Here is a 15,967-nt window from a genome sequence, read left to right on the forward strand (position 1 = left end):
CATAAAGCCACTATAAATAACCAAGAGGACAGGATTTGGAGAGCTTCCAGATAACTGGACACATGAAGGTTCCTGGAGGGTGGCAATCCCAGGGAGCACATGGAAGCTCCATGCCCTTTCCCCATACCTTGCCCTATGTATCTCTCCATCTAGCTATTTTATTTGTATCTTCTAAAATATTCTTCTTAATAAACCGGTAAATATAAAAAAGTAAAAAACTAATTCAATAAATTTCCCATAACTAAATACTACACACTGAAGGGATGGTTAGAGTTTCTAGACAATAGACAAATATAGGCCCAGAAACTCCATCTCCAGCACTATTGTATACTTAAAAGTGTCTCCAGTAAAAACACAACTAAACCATAACATAGTTTAATGCTTAGAATAGTACTTGGCGTACAAGAAGGGAAATTTCCAAGAGTCCAAAACCCAAAACCGAACTGTAACCTGATTTTTATAGGGAAAACACTTCTAAAAGTTAAGGCTGTCTCAATGATAAAGGTTTTTATATGGTTTTCAATCAGAAAAACAAGCACTGGGGTGGCAACAAATTACAATAACTAGTTATAGACAACTACACTAAAGACCCTGGGACATATAACCAGCATGGCACCAGGACACTTGAGATTCACAGCTCTCAACAGAACCAACCACAATTAACACTTCTTAAGTCCCAAGAAGTCAGTTAATTAAGATCAAATGTATACAAGCTCACAATAAAAATTAGCCAAAAACAAAGAGAGTAAGAATCTCACAGGGTCATTGTGAAAATGCATTCAAAGTAGATAGCACAGTGCCTTGTACATAGTAACCAGTCAGGAAACATTAGTTTTCCTCATAGTCTTCCTTTTATTTTTTATGAAAACTGGGAGGATAATAACTCAAAGAGATTTTATCATAACTTTCTGTCTCAGAATGAAGACTATATATGCCGATAAAATTTGACGGTGAATATGGATAAGTATATTACAGATATGAAATAAATCTTTTTCAAATGAGAGAATAAAATATTCATAGAAATGGAAAGAGAGCCCATGCTAAAGGGAAATTTCTTCTACTCTATATTTTACCACAAAGATGATGTTTTTTTCTAATACATATTCATTGGAGTTCAATAATGATAAAAAGGAAACAGAAGGAAAAATAGGCAAATATTGTCTGTTGGCAAAAAATCACCAAATTTCACTATTTCCTTATAAAACTAGTCAAGCAATGATTAGTATGTGGTTTTATTAACTCCAAGTAAGATTTTTTTTAAGTTCGCTAGTGACTACATTGGATTCTTACATAAATGTTACCTCTTTAGTATAACTTTGACTTCTTATTACAAGTATGCTCCAAGAATTTCACACTGTACTGTTTCTTTTTCCTTTTGTTAAAATATCTATTGGTTCCAAAGTATAAAATAATTATTTTAGATATGAATTTAAGATACCAAAAAAATTATTTTTGACTTATAAAATATGAATCACATCTTTCAGATGCTATTTTTCTCTCTTCCCCTATCCTGGCAAAAGTAGCTGGCAAGCCGGCAAAACCATTACCTCACTCTTAGAAAAGTAATGTCAATTTTCCTAAAATTAATGTTAGAATAATACATACTGTCTGTCAAAAAAACAGAGGCATCAGCCTAGATAGGACTACAAAATTACCAGTGTACCAAAAGGTAAGATGATACATATTTCTAGAGAAGTCGTTTTATAAAATGAGAAACAAATATTCCATAAGAATTTGCTGTATAAAATTTGCTATCAAATCAGTTACATAAATTTAGAATTACATAATTATAGAACCAGAAAAGACCATAAAGATGAAAAAGGCACATTCCTCTCCCCTCCATATTTTATAAATAATGAAAGTACAGGTAAAGAAATTGAACTGTTGGAGAAACCTTTTCCCTAAGCTCATTTTTCTGTGTAAAAGGAAACTCAACAACTCTCTTGACCTCTTACCCCACCCTTTCTCTCTCCCTCTCTACACATAAAAGGTGAGGTGACCTGAATCCTTGGGTTGGTAAGGAAAAGCTGAGAATGTATGGCTCAGTATCATTCCTCTCAAACTCTCTCCCTCAGACTCCTCCTTCTACTCTCTCGTCCTCACCTCCATATACATATGAGTATGATATATGGCTATGAGAATGAATATGTGTGTATGCACATATGAACATATGTGTATACATTACATTATGCTATTTATTATATATGATAAATTGATAGGGATATTAAGAGAGGGGTTGTATATGTATTTGAATATATATGTATATACGATATATGTCTATATATGTGTATATCTCCTGCTCTCAATCTATTTCAGTCTCTCTCAATATATTTCTTTTATTACTTCCTTTTCTCAATATCTCTCAATCTCTCTCTCCACCTCCCTATCCCCACCAAACACATCCCTGACTACACAAAACATGCATTTTCTACTCTTCAATGCCTTAAGTTTGATAGGCCAGACTCCTAAGAGGAATACCTAAGGTTATCTGGCTATGTCAAATAAACAGGCATGATATGCAGTATTAGTGATCCTGTCTGTCTATACACTTGAGCCTATTTCACATTTTTCTCACACTCAAACCTCCAATATCTCCTCAACTCTCTTTACTCCATTCTTATAAAATGGAAGCTAACAGAAACGCCTTTCCACATGTGCCTATTACATCCACTAGTCTGTATGTACCTGAACCCACATATGTAGTCTTCCCTGCTGTTACTGTAAGAACCGTGTTCCATCTAAAGACAACACCGCATACTTATCCACTAGATCCTATATTCCCTCATCTACTCAGGGGTATTGCTCTCCCCACCTTCACCCCTCAAGGCCTCTCTTTCACTTGGTCATCAATTTTCCCACTCAACTGCATCAATCCCATGATAGAAGCTTGCTATAATATTTTTCAACAAAAAAATAAATCTTCTCTTGCCCCTCATACACTGAAGAATTTTCTATACTCATCATGATTCCATTTCCTTTCCTCTCATTCTCTTCAATTCACTACAACAGACTTTCATCCCCACCATTATGCCAAAACTGGCCACTGAGATAACAAATGGCCTATTATATTAGTTTTCTTTTGCTGTCATAACAAATTACTATAAACTCGGTGGCTTAAAACAACACACATTTATTATCTTATAGTTCTATAAGTAAGAAGTCAACAAGTCTTACTGGGTTAAAATTAAGATGCTGGTAGGGTTGACTGCCTTTCTATCTGGAGGCTCTACGGAAGGGCTTCTTTTGTTTCTTAATTTGAACTGTTGACAAAATTCAGTTCTTTGCACACAGGTTCTGCATCTCAGAAACAGCAGGGCATCAAATTCTTCTCATGCTTCTCTGTGTCTCTCACTACAGCCAGAAAAGGTTCAATATTTTTAAGGAACGATGTGATTTGTCTGGGGTCATCAGGAGAATCCAAGAGAATCTCTCTACTTTGAGGTCTGGAATCGTAATTACACCTATTTTAAAGAACCTTTTGCCATGCAACATATTCACGGATTCTGGAATTTAGGAGGTGTACATCTTAAGAGGGCAGTATTTTGCCTAATACGCCTACACAACAGTCTTTCCTCAGTCCTGATTTTAGATAACTTTCAGCAGCATTTGCCACAGTTGACTATTGTTGTCTTTAGACTTTTCTTGCCCTGGATGACAAACCCACTAGCCACTCATTCTCAGCCTCCTTTCACTAGTTTCACCACATCTCTCTACATGTAGGAATACCTCAAATTTCAGAAATAATGATGATGATGAAATAGCAGGAAACATCTACACAGAACTATAGTTTTCAAAGTGTGGTCAAGGAACCCTAAGTGCAATAGGCAGAATAATGGCATCCTAAAGATAAGTACATCCTAATTTCTGAAACCTATGGAGACATCAGGTTACATGGCAAGGGAACTAAGGTAGTTAATGAAATCAATGTTACTAATCAGATGATTTTAAAACAGGGAGATTATCCTGGATTATTCTAGTGAATCTAACGTCATCATAAAAGTCCTTAAATGTGGAACAGGGAGCCAGAAGAGTTAGTATCGAAGTGATGATAAGGGAGGGGGTTAGGAAAGTGCTGGGAAGGGAAGGGCATGGTCCTTGGCTAGGGCTCGACCCTTCAGGCCCGTGCCCATGGGCCTAGGTGAGGACAGGCACTCCTGCCTTCACACCCAAATGCTGCATCTCACAAGACCACCCTGGTCTGCCACGCCCCCATCCTATGCCTATAAAAACCCTGAGACCCTAGCAGGCAGACACACAAGCAGCTGGATGTCAAGAGGTAACACATCAGCAGAAGATGCAGTGGCTAGACGCTGAGAGGACGCCAGTGGAAAAGCACACTGACAGACGCCAGCAGGGCAGCAGACCATCGACTGGCAGAATGACACGGGGTTTGATTGGGGTGGAGAGAAGAAAGCCTGCACCACTGAGCAACCTGACTCCAGGGAAAAACCACCTTCCCACTCCATCTCCCTTCTGGCCACCCCATCTGCTGAAAACTACCTTCACTCAATAAAACCTTGCACTCATTCTCCAAGCCCACATGTGATCCAATTCTTCCAGTACACAAAGGCAAGAACTTCAGGATCCAAAAAGCCCTCTTTCCTTGCCATAAGGCAAGGGGGCTAATTAAGCTGACTAACACAAGTAGCCCACGGATGGCTAAACTAAAAGAGCACATGATAACTCACACCCACTGGGGCCTCAGGAGCTGTAAACATTCACCCCTAGACACTGCTGTGGGGTTGGAGCCCCAAAACCTGCCCATCTGTATGCTCCCTTAGAGGTTTGAGCAGCGGGCCACCAAAGCAGCGAGCCACACCCCCATCGCACACTCTGCAAGGGGGATAGGGGAACCTTTCCCTTTTCAGTGATGCAATATGAGAAAGACTCAAACAGCCATTTCTGGCTTTGAAGATGGAAGAGACATGAGCCAAGGAATGAAGGCTGTTACAATAGCAAAAGAAATGTACTTAACTGAGTATTCCTGCAACCCTTTTAGAGAGTTCATAAGCTATTTTCATAAAACTACTGAGATATTATCTTTTTCACTCTCATTCTCTCATGAATATACACTGGGGTTTTCCAGAGGTTGCATGACCTATGATATCACCAAAGACTGAATAAACAAGGATATAAGAGAATACAGCTGTCTTCCATGAAGACAGTAAAAAGATTTGCAAAATGATAATGCATTTCTTCTCACTAAATTTGTTTTTATTTTGGAAAATATGGCTGTTTCCCAAAATATTATCCAATATGTAAAGGTTTACAATAGTTTCTTAAATGAGTTAAACATTTTTAAAATTTCTCAGCTTTATATGCTAATATGGTAAATATCAATAAACATAAGCTCTTTGTGATCCACAATAATGATTGAGAGTGTAAAGGGGTCTTAATGTCAAAATATTTAGCAACCAGTGGTACAGAGCTTATTATATACAAAACATAGCTATCAGTAATATGCATATATATACATATAGATGTGTGTATATCTATATTAATACAGTGATTTGATCCTCACAATAACTCTAACAGATAAGTACTGTGTTTATCCTTGTTTTACAGACAAGGACACTGAGGTTCATTACGAGTAAACAACATGCCCCAGGTGCTGGTTGAGGTGAGATTCAAACCTGGGCATTCTGGCTCAAGTCTGTGGCTGGGCACTGCCTCTCAGGGCTCAAACTTCTCCACAGTTGTCTCTCAGTATCCATGCAGGATTGGTTCCAGATCCCAGGCAAATACCAAAACCTGTAGATGTCCAAGTCTCTTACATAAAATGGCATAGTATTTACATATAATCTATTCATATCCTTCTGCACACTTTATATCATATCATCTCTAGATTATTTATTATACTAACAAAATGTAAATACTTGTTATATTGTATTTATCTATATTATTTTTATTGTTTTATTTTTTTCCCAAGTGTTTTTGATCCACAATTGATCAAATCTGCAGATACAGATAAGGAGGGATGATAGTATTTACATTTACTCTGAAGGTGATCACATTTAGCCAAATGTTTAAATACGCCAGCCCCAAACCCCTAACGCCAGGTTCATGTACCAGCTGCCTATTCAACTATCTAACTGGATGACTAAAAGTCTTCTTAAATTTAACCTTCCCCAAACTGAACTGATTCCCTCACTTCCCCAAACATTTTCTTCCCTCAGATTTCCTACGTCAGTAAATGGAAAATTTTTCAGGCTCTTCAGACCAAAGACCTAAACTACTCTCTTTCCTTCATGCTTCATGTTAGTCTGACAGAAATCCCTGTCAGCTCCACCTTTGAAATATATACCAGAATCCAGCTGGGCGCAGTGGCTCATGCCTGTAATCCCAGAACTTTGGGAAGCCGAGGCATGTGAATCACCTGAGGTCCGGGGTTCCAGACCAGCCGGGCGAACATGGCGAAACCCCATCTCTACTAAAAAGATAAAAATTAGCTAGGCCTGGTGGTGCATGCCTGTAATCCCAGATACTCAGGAGGCTGAGGCAGGAGAATTGCTTGAAGCAGGGGGCGGAGGTTGCAGTGAGCCAAGATTGTGCCACTGCACTCCAGCTTGGGTGACAGAGTGTGAGTCTGTCTCAAAAAAAAAAAAAAAAAGAAAAGAAAAAGAAAAAAAGAAATATGCCAGAATACAACTACTTTTTACCACCTCCATCCATCTATCTTCTTTTCCCTAGAACGTGGCAATGGCATCCTACTGGTCTCTCCCCACCCTATGCAGTGTATTTTCCCCACAGAGGTCGGAGTGATTTTTTTAACTCGCAACAATCATAGCACTCTTGCTTAAAATAGCTTTCTACGTCAATAAGAGTAAAATGCAAAATCCTTACCTTGGCCTACAAGGCCTTATATATAGGCTGGCCCCCTGGTATCTCTCTATTATTTGCATGATTACCCCCCTTCCAGCACCCAAACATTCTTGTACTTTCCGAAAGCACATCAAGCACAATCTTATCTCAGGGCATTCACACTGTTTTCCCTACCCACACACACACTCAAGATCCATGGGTGCAGCACACCAACATGGCACATGTATACATATGTAACAAACCTGCACATTGTGCACATGCACCCTAGAACTTAAAGCATTAAAAAAAAAAAAAACACTACGGGGGTGAGTTTAGGGGAAAGTCTGTGATAAGTACATAAGAAAAAGTAAAAAAGATCCATAAGGCCAATACCTGTAGTTCCTAATCGTCTCTACTCAAATATAATCTTGCCAGAGAGGCCTTCCATTACCAACATATGTAAAAGACCATATCCTACCATTTTCCAGCTTGCTTATTATTCCTCATTTTTCTTCAAAGCACCATCATCACCTGACGAACTACACATTCATCTATTTGCTCTATGTCTATACCCCACTAAAATATAGACTATAAATTCAGGACTTTTTTTGTCTCTTGGGTTCAGAACTTTCTCCCCTGACAATATCTGGTTAGCTGGTGCCCATTATTTATTAATCATGCATTAAACTATTAGGAAAAATATTCACCAAAGAACAGAACTTAGATAATGGAGTTTAAATCAATACTCATAGCATAAAAAACATCTATAGAAATTTAAAAGAAATATTGCAATCCCAAAAGGAAAAATGTTCAAAAAATGGGAATAGAGAGTTAAGAAAAACAAAACAAAAACTACCTGATAAAAATATTTTAGTCCAAGGCAATGTGTAATTTTCAAAAATTCAAATTCAAAGGTAATATTTTTTTCTAACTTTCAAGTACTAAAACTCTTTTTACATGTATTAAGTAGATCAACAGATGAGTATGAAATAAGCACTGACAGTGTAACTTGGTTCAAATTTTCATAAAACCAATTTAATTTAGATTGCACCACTGCACTCCAGCCGGGGCAACAGAGCGAGACTACGTCAAAAAAAAAAAAAAAAAAAAATTTAATTTTAAGGATATATTTCCATCCTATGATCTGATAATTCTTCTTCGAATAACTGTAACTTTAAAGAAAAAAAAAAAAAAACAAGGTCATGAATCAAGACAAGCTTTCCTGCATAAAGATATTCAGAAATAACATGATTTTAAAATAATAAAGAAAATAATAATAATCCAGATATAAAACAACAAGATGATTTTGAAAAGCATGTTTCATTCCTAAGACGAGATATTATAAAGTTATGTTAATAAAGAATTTATTTTTAAAATGGTGCAGGTTTGTTATGTTACACAGATAATGCTGTAAGAGCAGTATGAATTCAATCACATTCAAATTATTCATTAACGAAAAAACATCAAATACACATTATTTGGTGGAAGTATTATGGAAAATATTATGACTGATTCTTGGCATGAAAGATAACTTATCTCCAAGAAACAGTGATTACCTTCAAAACTATGCAATAAATTGAGATAAATATAATGAAATTAATTATTTCTAACTGGGGCAATTGACCTGGATGGAAAAGCTACTTGATACTGAGGCTTTACTGACGCTCAGTAACTTGAGCCAACAATGATGCAAGAAAAGCATTTTGCACATCATCAGGATGAAACACAGAGCTATTCACGATTTTATTATAGAAGGAATTTGAATATACTAAAAGATGAAAAATACTGTCTTCAGTTAACTCTTCTTGAAAGTGATTATTACATGTAATAATCCATATAAATATATAAAGTTTGAATAGTTATCAAATTTTAGTTTAAAAAATTTTTTTCACAGGGCATTCTAGCAAGGACTACTTTTTTTCCTCTCTGCTTTCAGGAATGGGAATATTACATTAAGGGCAAATAAGTGATCTGAAAATGAATTACCTGTAACTGCAAAAGCATGAACAATGACAGACCTTCCTATTCTCCTGTCTACTTCCGTGTTTCATAATCATCTCCAAAAATGCTTCTTCATTTCTAGGAATAAAAAATGCCATGCATACTAGAAATAACAATTTACTATATGATTTAAGCAAAACTTTTCAAGCTTCAGAAAGTAGTCACCAATAGACTAAGCCTACCCCTGCCAAAATGTTAGCCTAAAATAAAATTTAGAAGTTGAATTATTAAGCCTGTGCAAGTTTTCTTTAAGAGATAATATAACTAGAACTACAAAAATCACAACACTGGAACCATTGCTAAAATTTCTAATACGTATAATACACAGTATAAATCTTTTTTGTTCTAGTAGGACTTAAGGAACACTTTAAAAATCACACTTAAAATAATACGATATGTCCCAATTTTCCAATAATTATTTTTCTGATTAGAGTACCTATGAATCAGATTCTCTTCCTTCCTTGCCATCAATTAGTAATTACTTTCTGCTCACAACTAACCAGGCTAGACAAGCATAAAATATTCCAACCAATTCTACTCTGGGAGTATCCTGTTCTTCTGAATAAGGGCCCTGGTGACTAGGAGTTGCCTGTTTACTTTTTCCATTTATTACTAAGAAATTAAATGATCCATTTGTGTTTCTTTCAGAAGGGGATTATGGGTAAAAAAAAATAAGTAGTTCAAATTTACTCTCTGATAATCAACCAATAATCATTTCTCAGGAAATAAAATCTATGGCAAATATCTCTGCTATATATAAGGTGAAAAAACTGTGTGGTTTTTTTTCTTTTTTCTTTTTTTTTTTTTTTTGAGACAGAGTCTCGCTCTGTCGCCCGGGCTGGAGTGCAGTGGCCGGATCTCAGCTCACTGCAAGCTCCGCCTCCCGGGTTAAAAATCAGTCCAAACTTTTCTACAGACCTTGAAGCAACACTGTTTACATGTCAGTTTAAGAATTGGTACTCATAAAGCTGTCCTTCCACCAAATATATGGTAACAGAGAGTTAATATAATCTCTAAAAACACAAAAATAATACGAAAAAAAGTGGGAGATAAGGATGTTTGCCTTATGGTAGAATTCTACTAAAAATGGTTGAAGTATTTAAATAAAATATTTTAAAATTAAAATCGTAAGGACAGGTGTGGTGGCCCATGCCTGCAATCTCACTAATTTGAGAGGCCAAAGCCAGAGGACTGCTTGAGGCCAAGAGTTCGAGATAAGTCGGGCTACATAGGAAAGCTCAGTCTCCACAAAAAATAAAACAGCCAGGCATGGTGGAGTGTGCCTGTAGTCCCATCCACTCAGGAGACTGAGGTAGGAGGATGGCTTGGGCCCAGGAGGTAGAGGCTGCAGTGAGCCGTCATCACACCATTGGGCTCCAGCAGAGCGAGACCTGCTCTCTAATATACATACAATATATTTATATATAAATATATAAATTTATATAAATTATAAATATATAAATTAAATATTTTATATTTTATATAAAATTATATATATATAAATATATAATTATATATAATTTATGTGTATATATATACAATATATAAAAATATGAATATATAATTATATAAATATATTTATATATAAATTTGTATATATATTTATACTTTTATATATAGCAAATATATATAACAAATATATAAATTTATATATAAATATATACTTATATATTTACATATTTCATAAATATATATACTTATATATTTTATAAATATATATACTTACATATTTATATATTTTATATATTTATATATTTATATTTTTATATATTTGTATATATTTTTATATATATACACACACACATATAAACATTGAACTAAACAGTAACTAGCATTTTGCGTCTTCTCTAAACACTATTAAGGAGACATTTTAGAAGACTGACTGATGAAACGACCAGACTATACCTATCATTTCAGACTCTAGGGCATATGTTAATTTTGTCTATTTGGAAATGAGGGTTGTTACTGTTATGTTTGCTTGGTTTGGTGCACAAGTGTTTTCAGCTTTTGCCATTACATTGAGTTACACTTCCTGTAAGGTAAATGTATATGATACCACCCCACTGGATTTCCTTACTTTATTATGCAAACCAGATATCCAGAAAACCATTTTCTAAAGCATTAAAAAAAAAAATGTATCCTAAGGAGTAAATAAAAGTATCCAAAATTTGTGCTCCAGAATTTATGTGCAAGGAGAATGTTCCCAAACCCTAATACAGAAGCCACCTGCCCTTCTTTGAGCACTTCCAACAAGGCTAGTTATGTGGTTTCTAACCCTTCCAAAGACTAGACCAATCAAAGACAAAGGATGCTATAGGCAAGGATAGAGAATAAATAAAAATAGATGATTTTACGCCACCTGAACTCTTTAAAGAGTTTTTTTTACCTATTACTATAATGCCAAGAAAACGATGAGCTCATATTAGGTGCTTCACTATTTTAGTTTTAAATAAAACCCGTTTTCCTCTTCAAAAACCATTCCTTCAAATTGCCCGAGGCCACAAGCTAGATAAAGAAGAGAACTATACAAACAAACGCCTAACTCCCACACCAAATACAGAAGAAAACATCCCTGCCACCTATAGCACCTCACATTCCTCAAGCTGTTAAGACTTCTAACAGACGTCATAAACCCCTCGCTGTACTTGATACTTTAAGGATAAGAGATGCACACACATACATACACACACACACACACAAATTCTGTCAGAAGTCGTTTCAATTGCAAATAAAAGATAAGCATAGAAGTCTGTCATATAAGTACAAAAACAAACCAAAATAAATGATCATCAATATTGTTTAAACGGTAATAACTCAGTGATTAGCAAAAAGATCTTCAACAGAGATGCACCTCCAAAAAAATAGAAAAACATTTTGGAAAACTTGTAACTCACATTTGCATTAGAACTTAAAAGAACAAATTACACTTGTGAGAAACTAGACTGTCATAAAGTCCATATAATCTGAGGTAAGGAAAGGCCACTGAAAAATAATCCTAATGACTTCTAAATTTAAAGCTGCAATAAAGGTAATCATGAATAGATTTCAAGTACAGGAAATAAAATAATGAAAGATGAGATTCCCTGAAGAATATCTCTAGAAAGATACCAAGATAGAGATAAAAGTGAAAAGCAAAAGATGAGATATGAACAGAGTCATCTGTTCCCAAACGGAGTCAATCTACATTATTCAAAGATTCCATATGTGAGAGTTTGTCTACTGGCTAAACTTATTTGTAACCCAAAAATAAATACCCTAGGTGCTTTTGTGGTCATTTGAGGACATGCACAGAGTGGGGAAAAAAAATTTATTATTTATTTATTTATTTATTTATTTATTTGAGATGGAGTCTTGCTCTGTCGCCCAGGCTACAGTGCAGCGGTACAATCTCTGCTCACTGCAAGCTCCACCTCCCAGGTTCATGCCATTCTCCTGCCTCAGCCTCCCGAGTAGCTGGGACCACAGGCGCCCGCCCCCACGCCCAGCTAATTTTTTGTAGTTTTAGTAGAGACGTGGTTTCACCGTATTAGCCAGGATGGTCTCAATCTCCTGACCTCGTGACCCACCCGCCTCGGCCTCCCAAAGTGCTGGGATTACAAGCCTGAGCCACCGTGCCCGACTCCAAAGTGGAAAAAAATTCCAGTTGCCCAACATACACATTCTCAGCTACAGTCATACCAGTTACAGCATTTACGATTCCTGTTTCAACTGTCATACGATAAACAAGTCTTTTTTCATGGTCTTTTTAACACCATGTTTTTCACAATTTTTGCTTACTGTTGGTTATTTCACTGTTTAAAATGGTCCCCAAGCATAGTATTAAGGTGCTGCCTAATATTTATAAGTGCAAAGGCTATGACATGCCTTACAAAAAAAACACTTGTGTTAGATAAGCTTCCTTCAGGCATGAGTTACAGCGCCGTTGGCCATGAGGTCAACGTTAATAAATCAGGAATATCTATTAAGGGGATTTCCACAGAAACACACATAAAGCAAGGTTATATACTGATGAGTGAGGAAAATAACTGAGGAGCGATGTCCTAGAAAAGTCAGAGGGGACGACAAGTAGGGCATTAAACTAGTTTGGTCCATTTTAGGACCATTAATACTCCCAAATCTTTATTAACTTCCACAAAATATAGAGCACATTTTCTGAATCAAAAGTCAAGACAAGTAGTTTGATCAAATATTTTTTATCATTTGTTAAATTATTCCTATGAAAGGTAATATACAGGTATACAAAAGTAGTGTTTTTTAATCATCTTTTTAAAAATAATCTTTAAAAGTCATCATATTTTTAGGTCATGCTTCCCCTTTAGTTACTTAGGATGCTCTATTCTGAATCTCCTCCAAGATTTTCAGTATCTTCCTTAAAATGAACCTGTGAAAACTAGGCATGAAAGCCACTCTTAAATCACTTAAGAGATGTTAAACACACCTTAACTCAAGCTAATGTATCATCTTGTTACTATCTGGACCTTTTATTTACTGATATTTTTTGTCCTTACTGAAGCAACAAGTCCTAGATCTGGTTTACCTATTCCTATGTCAGTATGTTATGAATAGTATGCATACAGTTTTTAATTACAAAACATGTAATTGTAATTTTCTAGTAAGTATAGACACAATCCTTTCTGAAGGATAAAAATAAATTTACATATTAATTTGTAAAAACCTTAATGAAACATTTAATCACATTAAGTATTTTCTGACTATGAAGGAAATAAATAACTCTTTTAAAGAAGGATTGAAGACTGTAGCCCCCATCTACAAAATTACTAAACTCCACCCTTATAAAATGTATCACATACCACACTGTCTTATACATATGATCATATCTCCAGTGTTTGATTCTTAAGAGTAGGAACCATTTCTCATATATTTTTATATCCTTCATAATCTATTCCTAGAAAAAACTAGGAGCTCGGCTGGTAAGAATCTGTTTGTTTTCCAAGCCCTAAGAAATGTGTTGCCAAAGAGGCACATTTCGAAGACCAGAGTTTCTAACAATGATTTTTTTAAAGGCATGCTTACTAAAGCATGTTTACTATATGCTTACTAAATAGGCATATTAGGGCTAATATAACTGCACAAAAACAGTGAACTATCTCCTAGCTCTGGGTAAAGAACTGTGACATAAAAAGTAATCTTTCCAAACACAGTCTAATTTGTTATGTCTATTGTCCCCATAACATCTTAGGCTTCAAAACAAGGGGAAAAAATATTTCAAAAACTGTGGCATTTCCACAATGTTTTAAAAATGATTTTTCAAAAGGACTTATGGCAAAACTACACCACCATCACCATTTTCATAGGATACAATCCTTTTGCTTCTGTTCTGTCCTGTAATTTTAGCCCAGGCTGACGTTTTTTCCTCACATGAACCTCTGTCAGGAGGACAGCTGCGCTGGCTGCAAATACCCAGTCTACAATATTCATCCAGGAGATTACTGGCAATTCAAAAACCACAAGCATGGCGTTAAGATTCTATTTAAACATACCTTGGGGCTAGAAAGTAGTATTTAGCCTGTAGTTCCATCAGTTTTTACATGACCAAAGTGAAATAAATATAAAAGGAAATTAATCAATAACTCTTTGCCTCAGAATATTTCCTAATCTTTTTAATACATTTAGAAGCCACTAGATCACAGTTTTAATAGATGCCTTTGTCTTAGATATCTTATTGAAAACACAAAAAATAAATTCTAATCTGGAAGCATAACCTTTCTTTGCTGAAATAAAACAAATCCAAAAGAGCAGGCAAAAATCAATTTCATTATCCTCACTTGTGACGACAATCTCTTCTCAATAGGCTTTCTCCAATATCTGACGGGTTTTTGTTTTGGTTTTAAAAGAGTAAAACTTTGAAGTAGGAGAAGTAATCACAGTTAAATACCTATAACCCATTGGATTGTAATAAGCTCTACAAGAGCAATAATCTCAAGTGTCAGATTTATCAGTCTAGCTGCAACCCCTATAAGTGTGCCCATCAACGCACTCTATGAAAATATTGTAGCAGCCACCTCAATGTTGCTTAATAATCCTTAATAATGTCCTTAATTGGACTTCATGACTAAAACACCAAAAGCAATGTCAACAAAAGCCAAAATTGACAAACGGGATCTCATTAAACTAAAGAGCTTCTGCACAGCAAAAAAAACTACCATCAGAGTGAATAAGCAACATACAGAATGGGAGAAAATTTCTGCAATCTACCCACCTGACAAAGGGCTAATATCCAGAATCTATAAAGAACTTAAATTTACAAGAAAAAAAACAAACAACCCCATCAAAAAGTGAGCAAAGGATATGAACAGACACTTCTCAAAAGAAGACACTTATGCAGCCAACAGACACATGAAAAAATGCTCATCATTACTGGTCATCAGAGAAATGCAAATAAAAATCACAATGAGATACCATCTCACTCCAGTTAGAATGGCGATCATTAAAAAGTCAGGAAACAACAGATGCTAGAGAGGATGTGGAGAAACAGGAACACTTTTACACTGCTGGTGGGAGTGTAAACTAATTCAACCATTGTGGAAGACAGTGTGGCAATTCCTCAAGGATCTAGAACTAGAAATAGCATTTGACCCAGCCATCCCATTATTGGGCATATACCCAAAGGATTATAAATCATGCTACTATAAAGACACATGCACACGTATGTTTACTGTGGCACTATTCACAATAGCAAAGACTTGGAACCAACCCAAATATCCATCAAAGATAGACTGGATGAAGAAAATGTGGCACATACACACCATGGAATACTATGCAGCCACAAAAAAGGATGAGTCTATGTCCTTTGCAAGGACATGGATGAAATTGGAAACCATTCTCTGCAAATTATCACAAGGACAGAAAATCAAACACCGCATGTTCTCAGTCATAGGTGGGAACTGAACAATGAGAACACTTGGACACAGGAAGGGGAACATCACATACCGGAGCCTGTCATAGGGTGGAAGACTGAGAGAGGGATAGCATTAGGAGAAATACCTAATGTAAATGACGAGTTACTGGGTACAGTAAACCAACATGTCACATGTATACCTATGTAACAAACCTGCACGTTGTGCACATGTACCCTAGAACTTAAAGTATAATAAAAAATTAATAATTCTTAATAATGTCCTTAATAACATCTGACAATTTATAC

The 15,967-nt window shown here is 35.7% G+C and overlaps 1 protein-coding gene across 22 annotated transcripts in view; it reads right to left on the bottom strand.

Annotated features, from left to right (window-relative positions):
- Window positions 1–15,967, bottom strand: part of LOC105492180 (coiled-coil domain containing 91) — a 372,391-nt gene that overhangs the window by 211,999 nt on the left and 144,425 nt on the right. The window contains exon 2 of one of the 22 annotated variants that reach the window (XM_071071977.1): window positions 8,788–8,880. The exons of the other annotated variants lie outside the window; for them this stretch is intronic. Within the exon in view, the coding sequence (XP_070928078.1) occupies window positions 8,788–8,805 (18 nt within the window). The 5' untranslated portion in view covers window positions 8,806–8,880. The remainder of the gene's footprint in view (window positions 1–8,787; window positions 8,881–15,967) is intronic. 22 annotated transcript variants of the gene reach the window in all.

Source organism: Macaca nemestrina, chromosome 10, assembly GCF_043159975.1.
Source record: "Macaca nemestrina isolate mMacNem1 chromosome 10, mMacNem.hap1, whole genome shotgun sequence".
NCBI classification, from domain to species: domain Eukaryota; kingdom Metazoa; phylum Chordata; class Mammalia; order Primates; family Cercopithecidae; genus Macaca; species Macaca nemestrina.